Source organism: Otolemur garnettii, unplaced genomic scaffold, assembly GCF_000181295.1.
Source record: "Otolemur garnettii isolate 467f Iridium unplaced genomic scaffold, OtoGar3 scaffold00082, whole genome shotgun sequence".
NCBI lineage: Eukaryota > Metazoa > Chordata > Mammalia > Primates > Galagidae > Otolemur > Otolemur garnettii.
Window position 1 is genome coordinate 2,840,451 of NW_003852477.1, and position 18,048 is coordinate 2,858,498.

Below are 18,048 nucleotides of genomic sequence, written 5' to 3' on the forward strand. Positions count from 1 at the left end.
CTTAGCCACTTGAGCCACAGACGCCGAGCCAGTGCTGTTGGTTTTTAATGTTATCTTGGTATCTGATAGAACTGGTCCCTTCTTATAGTTATTTCACAGTTTTTATTACCCTTACACTTCAGTTCCAAGTGAACTGGAAAATAATTTTTCAGTCTTGAGGAAATCAAGTAGAATTTTATTGGCTGTGCATTGAATTTTTAAATTAGAAATACCTTTATACACTAATACAATTTTTTTTTTAGTCAAAAACAAGATGTGTCTCTTCTACTTTTGTATGTACCTTGTTATTATGAAGGAAATCTTTTTGTGATTGTAATTTTTGGTCTCATTTGTATATGGGAAAGTGGGTTTTGTACATAATTACAGTGACCAGTTTCATTAAAAATTCAGTTAAACTAAGAATTGTTTACTTTTCACACTTGCCAGACCATAAAATGACAAGTATCTCAAGGATGTTAACTGGTATCCTAAAGTTTAAAGACACTGAATTTAGGCAGTCATTTTCTGAAGTTAAGAAAAGCAGGATTTTCAGTTCCAAGATACAGTGGAACCAGATTCTCCTATAATCTTTAGCTTTCTAAAATAAATTTGTAGTCTGTTTTAGTTTTTGTTACCGCTACCTTCTCTAGGAAATGGAAATATTTTGAGATTTGAGTTAGTATGGTTTAGATGATTTACCAGAAATATCCGTAAATACTAATGTCTCTTTTGGGTAACTGCATTTTAATTGTTTTAAAAGATTAAATTGCAAGGTCTCATTTAAACATTTATTTGGAAAAATATAAATAAAACTTTATTTGGGCTTTATTTTATCTGAAATGCTAATATACTTGTATATCTGCTTTCTTTCAGTGATTTTTGCTTAACACTCAAGTACTCACCACCTTGATTAATACAGTTTTGCTGTATTTGATTTCAAAATACAAAAATCTGCTAAACGTTGAAGCCATCTTTAATAACCTTTCCCTTCCTATTCCCCTTGCCCCCCCCCATACACCCCTTATGTTTCATTGTTAAGAAGCTAGTGTGTGTTCCTTGTATACTTTTAGTATGTAAACCATATGAATCAGTTTTCTAAACTTAATTGATTTAAAATTATTTTTGGAAATTAATGAAGTATGTCTATTTAGATAAAGCTTATTCAATATGTACTTTGACATACATGTGTTTTACAGTATCTAGTTGCTTGTATTAATATAAGCTGCAGAAAAAATAGTATCTACTTTTTGTAATAATTTGTCCTTGGAGATGAAATAAAATTATTTTAAAACATTCTTTTTTTCTTGAAAGACCAGGACTATTTTGTGATTGTGTTACTGACCAAAGATTGTGTAAAGTTAGTCATTGGTGAGATTAACAATGAATTATAAATGCAAAAGATATTACCATAATCTAATTATTTTAATTATATTCCATAACACACGGTTGGCCTACATTTGCTATGTAAATAATTATCCAAGAGGCTTCTCTTGTGTATCATATACATGGACTACATCAAAAATCTAACAAACTTTAAAAGCTGTATTGTTAAAAAATATACAGAGACCATTAGAACTACTCAAAACTTAGAAAAATTGGCAAATTGGGTGATACATACACATTAGGTGGATGAACGTAGCTATCAGAAGTTGTTGGAAATAACAGTAGATACCAACAAGCCCTGGTAACTTGGCCATGTGTATAGTGCCTCCTGTGAGAATTATATCGGTTTATGCTGTGTTTTGGAGCTGTGTATCAGGGAACTTAAAAAAAATTCTTACTCTTTAACCCTGTAATATTCCTCCTAGAACTTCTTGCAGTGTAAGAAATTAAGAAAATTGTTTACGTATGTATATGCAGGGGTGTTTATTGTAGTATTCTGGGAATAGCAGACAAAATGGAGTAGGAATAAACTAAATATCCAAGAGTGAGAGGTATGGTTAAATTACAGCATAGACATATATAGTCCGATGGTATTTTATAATGCATTTCATAAGAAATTTATTTTTGTATTTAAAAAAATATATAGCAGTTCATACCAAAATGTTATTATTAACTGTGGGGTAGAGTATGGAGATGACAAAGAAGTAATATTTTATACTAAAGCATATATTACTTTGTGCATTAGGTAGGAAGACAGTAAATTATAAAGAAAGAGATCATTCGGAAAACATCCTAATTTTTCCTAGCCAGAAAGGCATTTCATAGTTCTAAATAATCATTTTTGCACCTACATTTTTAAAGAAAATACCAAAAGTGTAGATTTTAGTGTTGAAAGGAGCAGGGATCATTGCTATCTCAAGAAGACAAGACTCCCAGAAAACATGCATGCATGCATACTCACACACACCCTGCACACACACCCACACACATAGCTGAAGTAGGCTGTGAAGGAAGAAAGCATTGTGCTTTATAACTTAAAATGCTTTGCCATAGTATAACCAGTGTTAATGAAAATGTACATGCTTTGTGTTTTTATACTTATAAATTAAATTTTACTGATGACTTCAGGGATGTAAAAAAGTTTATAAAGCTCCTAAAATAGAGTAGCATTTTCTTATCTCAAAACAAAGAATAAATAATTGGTTTTGGTTCTTTAGTACAGATGATAGGAAAAGAGAATTATTAGAATTAACTGCCCCATTATGAAACTGATGTTTTATAATTTATCCATTTTTGTGTAGCAGAGTTACTCTCAGTAATGCTCAAAGTTTTCGAAAACTAAGGTAATTAATTTTGTCCTGATGGGAATTGGGAAATAACATTAGTTATTTACAGATTAGTGTAAAATCTGTATTGTGTTAAGAATCTTCACATTGACTTTGATAGACTTTTTATGGGGTTTTAATCATAAATAGGAAGATGAATTTTGAGGTAGTCTTTATAAAATATACATATGATTGGAAAGAGTTTAAGTAGTGGAAAAAAATGAAAGATGCATGTGTTTACCACCTCATTAGACTGGATGGAAAATATGTAAGTTGACCAGCCCCTAGCACCTTCTTTCTTTGTCAGAACATCACTTGGTGATAAGCTGTCAGGACACAAAAGCATTCTAAAGGAGCCTGTAGTTAATGTTCACCTGCATTAGAACATTTAGTACAGTACTTACACAAAGCTATATGGTATTGCCTATTGTTCTAGGCTACCAACCTACACAGCATGTTACTGTAGGCAGTTGTAATGCAGTGGTGAATGTTCATGTATCTAAACAGAAGTGGGACCACTGTAGTATACACTGTCTGTCATTGACTGAAATGTTGTTATGTGGTGCATGATTGTATTTTATAATCATCCCCCCATTTTAGTGGGTTTTCTCCATTTTTACTTTTCATGATTCTTTCTGAAATGCGTATTAATTGGAGTTTTATTCTCCGGGACTGATCTTTGTTCTTTTTTGTATTTTGTGTTTTTGTCTTTGGTTATGCTTAGGAGATTTTTTTCAATTTCACTTTCCTTTTTTTTTTTTTTTTTTTAATTCTTCCAGTTTTTATGAGGATACTAAATTCAAATGCTCTTGTTTCTTCCCCTACTCTGCCCCCATTTTTAAGTTCTGCCTTTGCTTGGATGGAGTCAGTTTTTCTATTGGTTTTTCTTTGTCCTTTGGTGTTGACCCTTTTCCTTAAGTGATTGGAAAGCCTTGGTTGATTGCCCTTAGTGATTGTCACCATGTGGTGGAGGGGAGCCAGCCCTTAGAAAGCTCTTAGAAAGCATGAGGAATGCTTTCCTTTGGGGCAAGATTCTCCCCTAGTTCTTTCTGGGCAGTATATCTGATTTCTTAGTGAATAATGTTCAGATTTGGGGTATATTTGAATTTGTGTATGTAGATCAGTATAGGAGTCACAGGGGTGGTGGGGTGGTCTATGCTGTTGCCTATGTAAGTTCTCATTTTTCATCCTTAGGCTTTACTTCTCTATCTATTGGTTGATATTTGCCCTCCCTCACCTGATGGAGTAAGAATTTCAAAGTGCAACCCCCCCCCCAAAAAAAAAAACAGAATTGAAGTCCCAACATACAAATAGATACTGTAACTTTAGAACATGAACTTTCTTCAATAAAATCATTATTAATTGTGGTCAAGTTACCAGGTCAGCCTGCATAAACAGATTTTACCCAATAACATGATTTAAATGTTTGGTCTTAGCATCAACAATAAGGAAACAATACTATATAAAACATTTTTCCTAGAAGCCCGATGTATTGAAGTTTTAAAACAGCTACATAGCCTATAAACATGATTAGTTGGTTTCTAAGCCTGTTGGCATTAACCAAAGGAGAAGCTCAGTGTAGAAAATGTTTTAAGTCTCCTTTGCAGAAATACACTGAGGGCTGGAGTGAGGAACTCATTTTTCAAAAGGGTGTAAAGTGGTTAAATAGTGACAAAGAGAGGCAAAAGATGGAAGCTAAAATGTAGCATGTTCTCTGTGGACAGAGAACCTGGGTGCTTTCTTGCATATAGTATTTCGCAAAGTGTGGTTTGCTGATCACTTTCTGATTAGACTGTTCAGTAAAAATGGAAATTTCTATGCTTCACTCCAGTCCTATTGAATCAAAACATTAAACACATAATCCTGCTTAGTAAATTATCTTACAAGATTTTTGTCCAGTAGAATCATTTTTACTCTTCTCTGTCCTTCATTGTGCCTTGTACATGAATTGCCAGTTATTTCTACTGGGGTCACTAAAACAGCTACCCACAATTCTCGTCAGCTTTACGTGTCAAATGATCTTGATGATGGTAAAAATTTGGTGTTAGAAGAGCAATTTTAGGAATAATCGATACATGCTGCTTTATATAGAGAAAATAGGATGTTAACGTGTAGTTCCTCACTTCATTAAACATTTACAATTCTTTCTACATTAATTAAAAACACAGTTCACACTTAGAATATCTTATTCCATATCTTTACACATCCAGTATGTTAATTTGTAGTGCAGAATGAACTGGTTTGGGGCAAATGTTATAATAAAGGAAATTTTATTAGAACCATCTGGAGGATGTAATCCCTTAAACTGTCTCATTCGCAAATAGTTCCCTGTGTGGTTTAGTGTTTTTCCTGAATATTGCACAGTAAAGATAAAATACAGACAAAAATTAAATGGTAAGATTTTTATATAATTTTTATTAAAAATTATGATTATATAGATAATATATGTTTTTATGAAATAATTTTTTATATATTGATCAAAATAGCATTCCAATTGGTAATGTTTGTATTTATAATCATTGCGGTTTGTGTTGCAGACCTTTCTTTGAAAAGTAATTTACTTCTTACTAAAAAATCTCAAGTCCCTTGCTCTGATTCAGTCATCAAAACCTGCTTTATGATATTTTAGGTGGCACTATATTATAGAAGAAAATATCTGGCTTGTTTAATGACAATTTGGTGTTTTTAAAATCAAGTTGCACTGTTACTACTTAGGGAATCTATAATTTTTCAGTGAGCGATAAAAAGAAAGATCTTAGGAATTCAAAGAGCCGTTGATTTTGAATAGTTTTTTCACCTCTCCCAGGCTTTCACTATTAGAATGTTTTTGCTTCTTCATCAATCTCCTGTAATTTATATTTCTCAAAAAAAAAAGGTGTGTGTTAGTATGGTTAAGGTGTCTGGAGGAGACCATGAGGTTTGTGTTTCCCTGCATCACGTGGCAAAAGATTTGGGGGTTTGGGTGGGCATAAAATATATTTATTTAGCACGTATCCCCATGACTTATGAGTATTAAAATTGAACTAAGTTTAAATCCTAATTTCTTTTGATTAACTTTTTTTAGGATATCTGAAGTATACCATATAAGTGTTTGGAAAATCGTGCGTGGACAATGGCTACTCAAGGTTTGTATCATAAATCTCTAGTTACTGAATGGGACTCTGCTTGGTTGCCATTAACCCAGTCTGGCTCAGATCCCCCTGCTTTCCTCTCTCCCTGCTTACTTGTCAGGCTACCTTTTGCTCCATTTTCTGCTCACTCCTCCTAATGGCTTGGTGAAATAGCAAACAAGCCACCAGCAGGAATCTAGTCTGGATGACTGCTTCTGGAGCCTCGATGCAGTACCATTCTTCCACTGATTCAGTGAGTAACTGTTAGGTAGTCCTTTAAGGGCGTAGCTGTTTCATCACTAGCTAATCCTAACTATCATTCTGCTTTTCTTGGCTGTCTTTCAGATTTGTCTTTATTTGTAAGAATACTTCAGTGGGTCATATCACAGATATTTTTTTAAAATTAGGGTTACATTTCCAGTGTACTAATGTTAATACTGTTTCATTTTTACAGCTGATTTGATGGAGTTGGATATGGCCATGGAGCCAGATAGAAAAGCAGCTGTTAGTCACTGGCAGCAGCAGTCTTACCTGGACTCTGGAATCCATTCTGGTGCCACTACTACAGCACCTTCTCTGAGTGGTAAAGGCAATCCTGAGGAAGAAGATGTGGATACCTCCCAAGTCCTGTATGAGTGGGAACAGGGATTTTCTCAGTCCTTCACTCAAGAACAAGTAGCTGGTAAGAGTATTATTGCCTTACTGAAAGTCAGAAAGCAGTTTTGAGAATTAAATAGTTACTCTTATAAAAGACAGTGTATAATAAAATAAAACAAAATGTTATGAAGAAAGGGAAATGATTACAATATAAACTTTACTATTTAGAATAACAGATCTTTGGATAAATGCTGAATGGTGGATAGTGAGTGTTAAGTTTACCTTTTCCAGATATTGATGGACAGTACGCGATGACGCGAGCTCAGAGAGTACGAGCTGCTATGTTTCCTGAGACATTAGATGAGGGTATGCAGATCCCATCCACACAGTTTGATGCTGCTCATCCCACTAATGTCCAGCGTTTGGCTGAACCATCACAGATGCTGAAACATGCAGTTGTAAACTTGATTAACTATCAAGATGATGCAGAACTTGCCACACGTGCAATCCCTGAACTGACAAAACTGCTAAACGATGAGGACCAGGTAAGCAATGACTTAGCTACCTTTTCACTCTGCTTTGAAGGAAACTTTCAAGGGAGTAGTTTCGGAGGATCTACCCAGTATCAGTGTTTGGAAACTAATGATGTCTCCTAATGATGTCTCTTAATTCCTGTATAGGTGGTGGTTAATAAGGCTGCAGTTATGGTCCATCAGCTTTCTAAAAAGGAAGCTTCCAGACATGCCATCATGCGTTCTCCTCAGATGGTGTCTGCTATTGTACGTACCATGCAGAATACAAATGATGTGGAAACAGCTCGTTGTACTGCCGGGACCTTGCATAACCTTTCCCATCATCGTGAGGGCTTATTGGCCATCTTTAAGTCTGGAGGCATTCCTGCCCTGGTAAAAATGCTTGGGTAAGAAAACACTGTCAGAATGTCTGAAGCTGAAAAATAGAAGAATGCAAATTTCTGATGAGGCTTTTTCTTTTCAGTTCGCCAGTGGACTCCGTGTTGTTTTATGCCATTACAACTCTCCACAACCTTTTATTACATCAAGAAGGAGCTAAAATGGCAGTGCGTTTAGCTGGTGGGCTGCAGAAAATGGTTGCCTTGCTGAACAAAACAAATGTTAAATTCTTGGCTATAACAACAGACTGCCTTCAGATTTTAGCTTATGGCAATCAAGAAAGCAAGGTAAAAGAATTGTTCTTAATACACTTTTCATTGGGTATTAGAGACCTCCAATGTCACATCATTCCATGGACCCTTAATAGATTGATAGTATGCCTCACCCTTTGTGTCCTAGAAAAGCCAGGCCTCTCTATTCCTTTAAGTACTAGAGATACAGAAAGAAAGTTGCTGTTGCTTTTTTCATTCTTAGGTGGAAGGTAGACATCAAAATAATTGAATTAATATTTAAACTCTGTGTTAACGAAGAAGAACAGGGTCTTGAGAACATATAACAAGTGAAATAGATCCTGTTTTGAAGGTTCAAGAAAACTTTTTGGAGGAAGTAATAGTTCAGCTTTCAAGGTTGAGAAAGGATTTGACTAAATAAAGATAAAGTGAGAAATGGCATCTTTGAAAACTTCTAGAGAGGGAGGAACATGGTGAGTTTGAGAAATTTAAGAAATAAAAAGGGTGAGGAGGAGGAAAGGTTGGGTGAGACTATTGAGATAGGCAGGGCAGATCCCACAGAGCTTTGTAGAGCATGTTAAAAGAGCAGTGGGAAACAGTTTTTAGCAGAGTCATGAACTGATGAGATTTGTTTTCAGAAAACTAGGGCAGGGGCAGGAGGTGAGGGTATATAGGGAAATAAACAGCAAGAGTGAATGATTATTTTAAGGTACCTCTTTTAAGAGATATAATTAAGAAAATCAAAGGACCAAAATATTAGGAATTTTAAGTGCCTATTCTGGTTCAAATTTTCAATGAATCAGGTTTGATATTATAATTTTTCATATTTGAGTGTTACTGTTATGTACCAACATGGTTTCTGTGTATTCTTTTTTTGCTCTGATTGATTTGGGAAGAAGGAAATTGGGCCAGAGTTGATGTACATGGTATTCTTAAGAGAACTGGGTTGTTCAAATTTGGGTGGAATGCTGTAGAATGAGGAGTCAGATAGGGCCCTGGAGGTGAGGGAGGTTTTAAGTGATGAAGCCCTAGAATACATTTAAGTCTAGGTCTAATAAGATAAGTTGGTAATGTGGCTTTTTTTCCAGACATTTGATCAAGATTCCATGACTAACTATGTATGTATATACAAACACATTTTTTAGCTGATCATACTGGCTAGTGGTGGACCCCAAGCATTAGTAAATATAATGAGGACCTATACTTATGAGAAACTACTGTGGACCACAAGCAGAGTGCTGAAGGTGCTGTCTGTCTGCTCTAGTAATAAGCCGGCTATTGTAGAGGCTGGTAAGTATCTATTCCAAGTCTTGTACACTACATCTGCTATTCCAATTAGATTACATTTCTTAGTTCTAACTATTAGTTCTTAATTTAACTTTAATGGCTGAAAATAAATAACTCTATTCAGTTTGTAGCCAAGATCATATTTAACGTGCTTGTAAACCTGGATTGGTGCCGTTTAAGACTAGTTTAAGTGGAGTTCTTATTATCCATCACAAATGATAACAGATACTCTGTTCGAATTTCTTTTCAGTTTCAGTTTTGGGTAAACCCAGGATTTGCTTTGATAACAGACGTGTAAATATGTATGTAGGGAAAATTATGATAAATTCCAATAAAGTGCAATTTTCCTTATTTGTTAGTGGATGCTCACTAGTATAGTGTTTTGCCCTGATATTCTGTGTTCTCAGTGAACAATTATGTAATATGAAAAACAATTTTTTTTCCCCCTCTCAATTAGTATGTGGTGGTAGTTTATATCGTGGGTATGTTGGTGGTTGAGGAAAAGAACAGAGTTTGCACGAGGGCCTCCTAGTCTTTCTTTTATAAGTTCTATTCTAGCTTCTCAATATACCTAGACTCTTAAGCCAAGTTTTAAATCAAAACTGAAAGAGGAAAAACACAAAGGCATTTAATGGAAGAAAATGTTAAGTGTAAAGTGCTGGCAACACCTATTTTTCCTACTTATTGAGAGTAATTTTGTTCAAATTTGTGAGAGAGAAGGTGATTATGATTTTCAGGGTAGCTGCTGGCAGCAGTACCACCACAGTTTTGGGGATAGACAAGTGTGGATGAGTTAATATAGAATGAGGGGATATAAATTCTGGCAGCTATTCTAGAAATAACCTGTAGTGCTTGGTAAAAGTACAGATTTTTAGATCAGAATCTTTGGGATATTGATTTTTATATCAAGACAAATTAAGTTTATTTGAAGTGACAGGAAGGACTGTAGGTAGCTGAAAATGTATGAGATTGGGAGCCTGAGAATTTTCATTTTAATTCTCCCAGGTTATTCCTATGTTCATTTGTTTATTCTATAAAGATACATCAGCACCTAATGTATTTCAAGCATTGTATTCTAATAAGCAGATGGCATACATTGGGTGACAACAGATATGGTCCCCATGTGGACCATACCTTGATACATATTATATAGCAAGTTAAGCCTAACCTAATTTGAGGAAATAAAACAGAGCTAAAAGATGACCAAGGAGACAAGGAAAGCATCTCTTCCTGCAGTCAGAAGTGATTTGACTCAGAGATGGGTGAAGTTTAAACTAGTTTCTGAGTACTGAGCTTCCCTTAAGAATCCTTTGCCAGGGTAAATGTTTCTCATTTAACCATCCTAAATGCTAGAAAGTTGTGAATCTCTGGAACACATGTTTTGCAGTCGGTAACTTCTATATAATCTCTGGCAATGAGTGTTTCTGTATCTTCTTTATGGATTGTTCTTACACTAGGAATTGACATAGCTTCTAAAGGTCTTTGCTCAGATGTCACTTTTACAGTAAGGTGACCCTACTTAAAATAATTGTAGCCCTTAATTTTATGCCACCTTAATACTATCTTACAAACTATATGATTTTAGTTCAGTAATTGTATATTTGTGTATTGTTTACCTCCTCTATAAACTCTGAATAGAGTAGGAATTTTTAAATATTTTGTTCACTGGAGTATCTTCAACTCAGAGCCTAGTACCGAATAAATAATTTTGAAATGATTGAATGGATGAAAAGAAGTAACAAAATAACAAGTGATAGTGGAAATAACAGACTTTTTCCACGTAAGAGAGGAACAATAGCTTTTTGACAGTTTGTCATTAGTGAGTTTAACTGGCAAGAGAGGGAAAGTGTGAGCAAAATTCTAGAGGGAGGTAAGCTTTTGGACATAAAGGGGGACAATTGGCCAGGCTTGGTGGCTCATACCTGTAATCCTAGCACTCTGGGATACATGAGAGTAGATTGCTTGAGCTCACAAGTTTCAGACAAAGCCTGAGCAAGAGTGAGAACCCCATCTCTAAAAAATAGCCAGGCATTGTGGCAGGCATCTATAGTCACAGCTACTTGGGAGGCTGAGGTAAGAGTCCAAGAGTTTGAGCTGTGATGCCACGGCAGTCTACCCAGGGTGACAGAGTAAGACTCTGTCTCAAAAGAAAGAGGGACACTTAAATCTAGAAAAGACCTTTAGGGCTCATAGACAGAAACTTCTAGCTAATAGCTTTTTATATCCTTTTAAATTTTCTAGGTGGAATGCAAGCTTTAGGACTTCACCTAACAGATCCAAGTCAACGTCTTGTTCAGAACTGTCTTTGGACTCTTAGGAATCTTTCAGATGCTGCAACTAAACAGGTAAATTCTGAGTAAACTGGAGACTTGGTAATAGTCAAGATGAGTATGTACTAACATCTGTTTTTATGTCTATAGGAAGGAATGGAAGGTCTTCTTGGGACTCTTGTTCAGCTTTTGGGTTCAGATGACATAAATGTGGTTACCTGTGCAGCTGGAATTCTTTCTAACCTCACTTGCAATAATTATAAGAACAAGATGATGGTGTGCCAAGTTGGTGGCATAGAGGCTCTTGTGCGTACCGTCCTTCGTGCTGGTGACAGGGAGGATATCACAGAGCCTGCCATCTGTGCTCTTCGTCACCTGACCAGCCGACACCAGGAAGCAGAGATGGCCCAGAATGCTGTTCGCCTTCACTATGGACTACCAGTTGTGGTTAAACTCCTGCACCCACCATCCCATTGGCCTCTGATAAAGGTAAATTGTCAAAGTAGAATGTTGCAGAATTGAAAATGAACTACCTCCAGTTATTGGCATAGAGATTGATCAATAGGAATTATATAGTAAATAGAAAGTATGGCTCACACAGGAATGGGATTCTGAAATGTATATGTAGTTAGGGCTACTTTTAGTTGTTACCAGATTTAGCATGCTGGGAATTTTAGCTAAGAAGATGATTTTGCTGAGTTGTATACCAATTCTTTCCCTTTTATCTGCAGGCTACGGTTGGATTGATTCGAAATCTTGCCCTTTGTCCAGCAAATCATGCACCTTTGCGTGAGCAGGGTGCCATTCCACGACTAGTTCAATTGCTTGTTCGTGCACATCAGGACACTCAGCGCCGTACATCAATGGGTGGAACACAGCAGCAATTCGTGGTACGTAAATCTTTATAGTGACACCTGGATATTAAAAAATAATGCGTAAATCCAAAGGATCTCGAACTTTTTTTTGGTCAGTGGCTCCTCCCATCTCTTCCTGAAGGGCTGCTAATGACTAAAAACACAGACATGTTTCTGTGGCTGCAGAGAAGATTAGGAATAATGTGGCCCCTAGTGATAGTTTCTAGGACATGTCCTTTATATGGTTAGTCTTAAGCAGAGCCATATGGGGTATGATTTACTGCTTATGGGGTCAGGCACTTCATGTATTATTCTCATTTAATCTGTACAAAGACTGACCTTAGGAAGAGGTAGAGCCATAATTTGAATCCAAGTCTGTATGATTTCACAGCTTCTTATCCTTTACTGAAATATGAGTTTTGCCTATTAATGTTTAACAGGCTTTTTTATCTCTTCCATGAGACTTCTACACTATTTTCATGAATCTAAGTAAGAATATAGTATGGATAAGTTTCAAGAATAATTAATAGCATTTCTAGAATCTTCACCCATAATAATCTCAGTGTACAACTTTGATATCACATTTTGAGTCTTAAATCTAGCTTCATTATTAGTATATAAACACACTTTGAATTTCTTTAAGATTTAAGACTTTTAACAAGTTTTCTTATTTTATGTTGAAAACAAAGATGAACTTTACCAGAACAGATTTGGAGAATTTCTTATTGTTGTTATACATAGTATGTGCACTCATCATATTGGGACTATGGCTTTCTCCATTTATTACTTTTGGTATTGGCCCATCTCTTTGGGGTGGCTTAATAGAATACTGAGGGTTCCTCTTATTTTAAGTCTCTAAGAAGAGAGGAGGTTTTATGTCCTCATAAAAACCAAGTTATTTATAAAAGCTACTAAAAGTAGCAGAATCATAACCCTTTGAAAAACTCAAACCTGCAAACAGGGGAAAGGAGATGGTGCTTAACATATTGCAAAAGCTAACTTCCTTTTCCCATATAGGCTATCAGTTGAATAGTTTTGGAAGAGGGGAGGAAGGAGTGGACTTTTCTGGTGACAACTCAGAATTTTAGCAGTTGGTACTAAAACTTGGCTAAGTTTTCATCAAATAACACAAAGATATACAAAAGTAGAGGGGGCATATAAGAGAAAAACATCGGCGAAATCCGAACGTTACTTTCCCATCATCTCTTTTTATGTACTTTTTACCCAGAGTGCTTGGTGCCTTATAAGAGCGCTGTCTGTGGGATTCAGAGGTATATGAAAGTTATACTTCACTGTGGACAGCACTGTGGATGGGGGAGGGGTGCTGCCAGGAAGCCTGCTCTTGGTGACATTTGACTTAATGGAATCCCTTTCCATTCCTGAACTAATTGCAAATTATAGAGAACTTTAAGTAAATAATGAGGATAACTCTAAAATCTTGTAATGGTACTCAGAATGAAAAGTCTTTCAGGTTCATAAACTTTAGAGAGGAGCGTGCCCTATCTATTAACCATGTTTCTTTTGGTAGGAGGGGGTCCGCATGGAAGAAATAGTTGAAGGTTGTACTGGAGCCCTTCACATCCTAGCTCGGGATGTTCACAACCGAATTGTAATCAGAGGACTAAATACCATTCCATTGTTTGTGCAGGTATGTTGGTTTTAAGTGAGGTGTTCTAGATTTTATGTGTACATAAAATTTCGAGAGTTTAATGATCAACAAAATCTCAGAAAATTAGGAACCAAAAATAAGACCAACATTTTATTTTTATGAAGATTTCCTTCATTTTTCCTTGTCAGTAGAAGGAAAAACATGTAGGAGACTACACTTATAGGGGTACTCAGTTTTAGAGGGAGGAGAACTGGCTTGGCGTGCCAGGTCCTGAGTCTCCAACCAACTTCTTGGCCTTCTTAATATTAAATGAATCACAGTTGCCTCTGGAGAAGGCTTTCATAGCTAAAAAAGTGTTCTAGAAATCCAGTGCTCCCAGAGCATTCAAACACCCTAGACATAAAATCAGAGAATGATTAAATACAGTGTGAATGCCTCTTATACTCCAAATTGGGAATGTTTGCACCACAGTGGGGTACGAGCCATGTTTTAGTTTTAGGTTTAATTAGGTTTTGTTTGTGTGTGTGTTTTTCTCTTTAGTTGCTTTATTCTCCCATTGAAAATATCCAAAGAGTAGCTGCAGGGGTCCTCTGTGAACTTGCTCAGGACAAGGAGGCCGCAGAAGCTATTGAAGCTGAGGGAGCCACAGCTCCTCTGACAGAGTTACTTCACTCTAGGAACGAAGGTGTGGGTAAGTAGAAAAGGAACCAAGTCCTTTAGCAGATGTGTACAGTGAAGCTTTAGCTTTTCCTCAAGGACCTTTCCTTTCCTCTCCCAGCAACATATGCAGCTGCTGTCTTATTCCGAATGTCTGAGGACAAGCCACAAGATTACAAGAAACGGCTTTCAGTTGAGCTGACCAGTTCTCTCTTTAGAACAGAGCCAATGGCTTGGAATGAGGTAGGCAAATGTGAGCACATTTATCTGGTACATGTTCATTTGCATTGACTGTATCCCTGGCTTGAGTATTTGTTCTTCATGCTGTCCCAACAACTGCTGTGAGGAAGAACTGCAGCTTTTAAAGAGCCCATTCAGAGTCTTTACAGACAGGTTGTGCTGCCTAATATTAGAATTCATGAGGGGACAGACGAAAATGTTATCAAAGATTTTTCAAAAAGATGTAAGGAAAGAGGCACTGTTAGTTGGAAGTTAGACACCGTTTGTTGGAAGTCAATTTATCAGTACTATAACAGTTAGACACTGTTAGTTGGGAGTCAGTTTATCAGTACTATAAAAATCACTAACGTTTTCATATGCTTTTCTCTTTGGATTTCTGCTACACATTTGTCTTCAATATTTGTCCTAGTAATGTATACATTGAAACATTGTTTCTAATAAAATTAGAACCACCCTTGAAGTTCATTTTACTCCCCCCCCTTAGTAAGCAACTATGGTACACATATAGTGGGTTCTGTTTATTGAATGAATAGAGAGATTGTTAGGTTAAAAATGCAAATTACCACACAATGAATAATGTGTCAAATGGGTATTTAATAGGCATCTTATTGACATATTCCAACTTGAGTCCTTAACTTTTTCCATCCCACCCCCTTCCCCAAACCTGTTTTGACTATCTTCTTTGCCTCAATTAATGGCAGTTTTGTCCATCCACGTGCTTAGGCCAAAAATCTCTTTAATATAACACATCCAGTCTTTCAGCAGCTCCCATTGGGGAAAGGTATTTTTGCCTGTTTGGTTTATTGCTGTTATCTCTAGCACCGAGAACGGTGCCTGGCACATAGTAGGTTGCTAGTATATATTTGTTGAAAGAATAAATTAGTGAACATTTTTAATACTATGTGCAAAATAAACAAGTATCTTTTTTTGTACTTGAGGGGTGGAGTTTTGAAGAATTTTCATTTTCTAAGTGTTCTGTAATGTTTGAGTTCTTTGTTCCTTTTGTAATCTGAAAGTATGCTTAGAAAATATTAGTGAGGATATAATTTTAAGTTGGGAATTTTCAATTTGCTTTCCATTCTTCCATGCCTTGTGCCTGCTTATCTAGACTGCTGATCTTGGACTTGATATTGGTGCCCAGGGAGAACCTCTTGGATATCGCCAGGATGGTATGTGTCTCATATTTCTTGATTAATTCCAGATTAAGCTAAAGTTCTAAAGCTTTATCAAAAGAGCCAGTTTGCTCATCTGGGAAACCAGTGTTGGCAGAAAAGTAGTGGGTACAATTAGAAGCAGGTCTTAAATTTCAGAGTCAGCAATAGTATCTTTTATGGAGCACAGGGAATTCTGAGCCACACACTGAGCAAGCAACAGGATCACACCACACCAACAAATACTTGGTACTGTTGGGCTCTGCAGTGCAGGATGTTACAGTTTGCTTGGCTTTTTGTTTTGTTCAGGGAACTCACAGTGCCTTTATAACCTATCTAGGGAAGTGCAAGTATGGGAAATTCCTGTTTCTAAGCTCAGATCTGGGGTGGGTATTTACATAGTTGCATTATCAGGGCTTTCTTGAAAAGCTGATTCAAATCTGGGTGATGAAGATGGAGGATGGAGTCGACCATTATAACCAACCATCTTAAATTTATAACTTCATATTTGTAATCCTAGCACTGTATTAGGCCAAGGCAGGAGGATCCCCTGAGCTCAGAAGTTCATAGACCAGCCTGAGCAACAGGGAGACCCCACCTCTACTAAAATAAGAGAAATGAGCCAGATGTCATGGCAGGCATATGTAGTCCCAGGTACTGGGGTGGCAGACGCAGGAGGAGGATCAATTAAACCCAGGAGTTTGAACATGCTGTGAGCTAGGCTGATGCCATGACACTATAGCCTTAGCAACAGAGTAAGACTTTCTCAAAAAAAAAAAAAAAATTATAACGCCACCTGCTTTTACCTAGTTACCACTAAAGCTCATAGGCTTCTTACTATGATGGATAGTATCAACCCTTAGGATAAAAAGGAACCCAAAGTGTTAAGAAGGATAGTCTAATGGTATCATTAGAATCTGCTAGTATGCCTCTGATGGAAATAGACATTGTCTGTGTCATCTCATGGGTGGCCTGGCGCCAATTACTTCGGTGAAGAAAGCTAAAAATTGAAGAAGAGACTAGAAACAGTGGTTTTTGTCAAGATTACTGCCCCACTTTGGATGCCCTCATCTCAGTGTTAACTTGTATATCTGTTTTTCTTCCTTTCCCTCTTTTTGCCCCTTGCCCATTTTGTTGCCACCCTGACGACTCTAGATCCTAGCTATCGTTCTTTTCACTCGGGTGGATATGGCCAGGATGCCTTGGGTATGGACCCTATGATGGAGCATGAAATGGGTGGGCACCACCCTGGTGCTGACTATCCAGTTGATGGGCTGCCAGATCTGGGGCATGCCCAGGACCTCATGGATGGGCTGCCTCCAGGTGACAGCAATCAGCTGGCCTGGTTTGATACTGACCTGTAAATCATCTTTTAGGTAAGAAGTTTTAAAAAGCCAGTTTGGGTAAAATACTTTTACTCTGCCTACAGAACTTCAGAAAGACTTGGTTGGTAGGGTGGGAGTGGTTTAGGCCTATTTGTAAATCTGCTACAAAAACAGATATATGCTTTGAAAGGAGATGTCTTGGAACATTTGGATGTTCTCAGATTTCTGGTTGTTATGTGATCATGTGTGGAAGTTATTAACTTTAATGTTTTTTGCCACAGCTTTTGCAACTTAATACTCAAATGAGTAACATTTGCTGTTTTAAACATTAATAGCAGCCTTTCTCTCTTTATACAGCTGTATTGTCTGAACTTGCATTGTGATTGGCCTGTAGAATTGCTGAGAGGGCTCGAGGGGTGGGCTGGTATCTCAGAAAGTGCCTGACACACTAACCAAGCTGAGTTTCCTATGGGAACAATTGAAGTAAACTTTTTGTTCTGGTCCTTTTTGGTCGAGGAGTAACAATACAAATGGATTTTGGGAGTGACTCAAGAAGTGAAGAATGCACAAGAATGGATCACAAGATGGAATTTATCAAACCCTAGCCTTGCTTGTTAAATTTTTTTTTTTTAAATCTGTAATGGTACTGACTTTGCTTGCTTTGAAGTAGCTCTTTAATTTTTTTTTTTTTGCAGTAACTGTTAGTTTCTAAGTCTCTTGTAGTGTTAAGTTATAGTGAATACTGCTACAGCAATTTCTAATTTTTAAAAATTGAGTAATGGTGTAGAACACTAATTCATAATCACTCTAATTGTAATCTGAATAAAGTGTAACATTGTGTAGCCTTTTTGTATAAAATAGACAAATAGAAATGGTCCAATTAGTTTCCTTTTTAATATGCTTAAAATAAGCAGGTGGATCTATTTCATGTTTTTGATCAAAAACTTTATTTGGGATACGTCTGGGTAGGGTAAATCAGTAAAAGGTGTTATTTGGAACCTTGCTTTGGACAGTTTACCAGTTGCCTTTTATCCCAAAGTTGTTGTAACCTGCTGTGATACAATGCTTCAAGAGAAAATGCGGTTATAAAAATGGTTCAGAATTAAACTTTTAATTCATT

General features: G+C 36.6%; 1 protein-coding gene across 3 annotated transcripts in view; it reads left to right on the forward strand.

Annotated features, from left to right (window-relative positions):
* CTNNB1 (catenin beta 1) overlaps positions 1-18,048 on the forward strand; it is a 35,351-nt gene extending 17,303 nt beyond the window's left edge. Inside the window, exons 2-16 of one of the 3 annotated variants that reach the window (XM_012808036.1) lie at positions 5,752-5,812; positions 6,252-6,479; positions 6,686-6,939; positions 7,075-7,313; positions 7,391-7,592; positions 8,681-8,825; positions 11,064-11,167; positions 11,243-11,581; positions 11,824-11,982; positions 13,475-13,594; positions 14,096-14,246; positions 14,334-14,455; positions 15,561-15,621; positions 16,759-16,979; positions 17,286-18,048. In XM_012808036.1, the coding sequence (XP_012663490.1) occupies positions 5,800-5,812; positions 6,252-6,479; positions 6,686-6,939; positions 7,075-7,313; positions 7,391-7,592; positions 8,681-8,825; positions 11,064-11,167; positions 11,243-11,581; positions 11,824-11,982; positions 13,475-13,594; positions 14,096-14,246; positions 14,334-14,455; positions 15,561-15,621; positions 16,759-16,967 (2,346 nt within the window). In that variant the 5' untranslated portion in view covers positions 5,752-5,799 and the 3' untranslated portion in view covers positions 16,968-16,979; positions 17,286-18,048. Of the gene's footprint in view, positions 1-5,751; positions 5,813-6,251; positions 6,480-6,685; positions 6,940-7,074; positions 7,314-7,390; positions 7,593-8,680; positions 8,826-11,063; positions 11,168-11,242; positions 11,582-11,823; positions 11,983-13,474; positions 13,595-14,095; positions 14,247-14,333; positions 14,456-15,560; positions 15,622-16,758 lie in introns of all 3 variants that reach the window. The other 2 variants (XM_012808037.1, XM_003794489.2) reach the window with 2 other exon arrangements.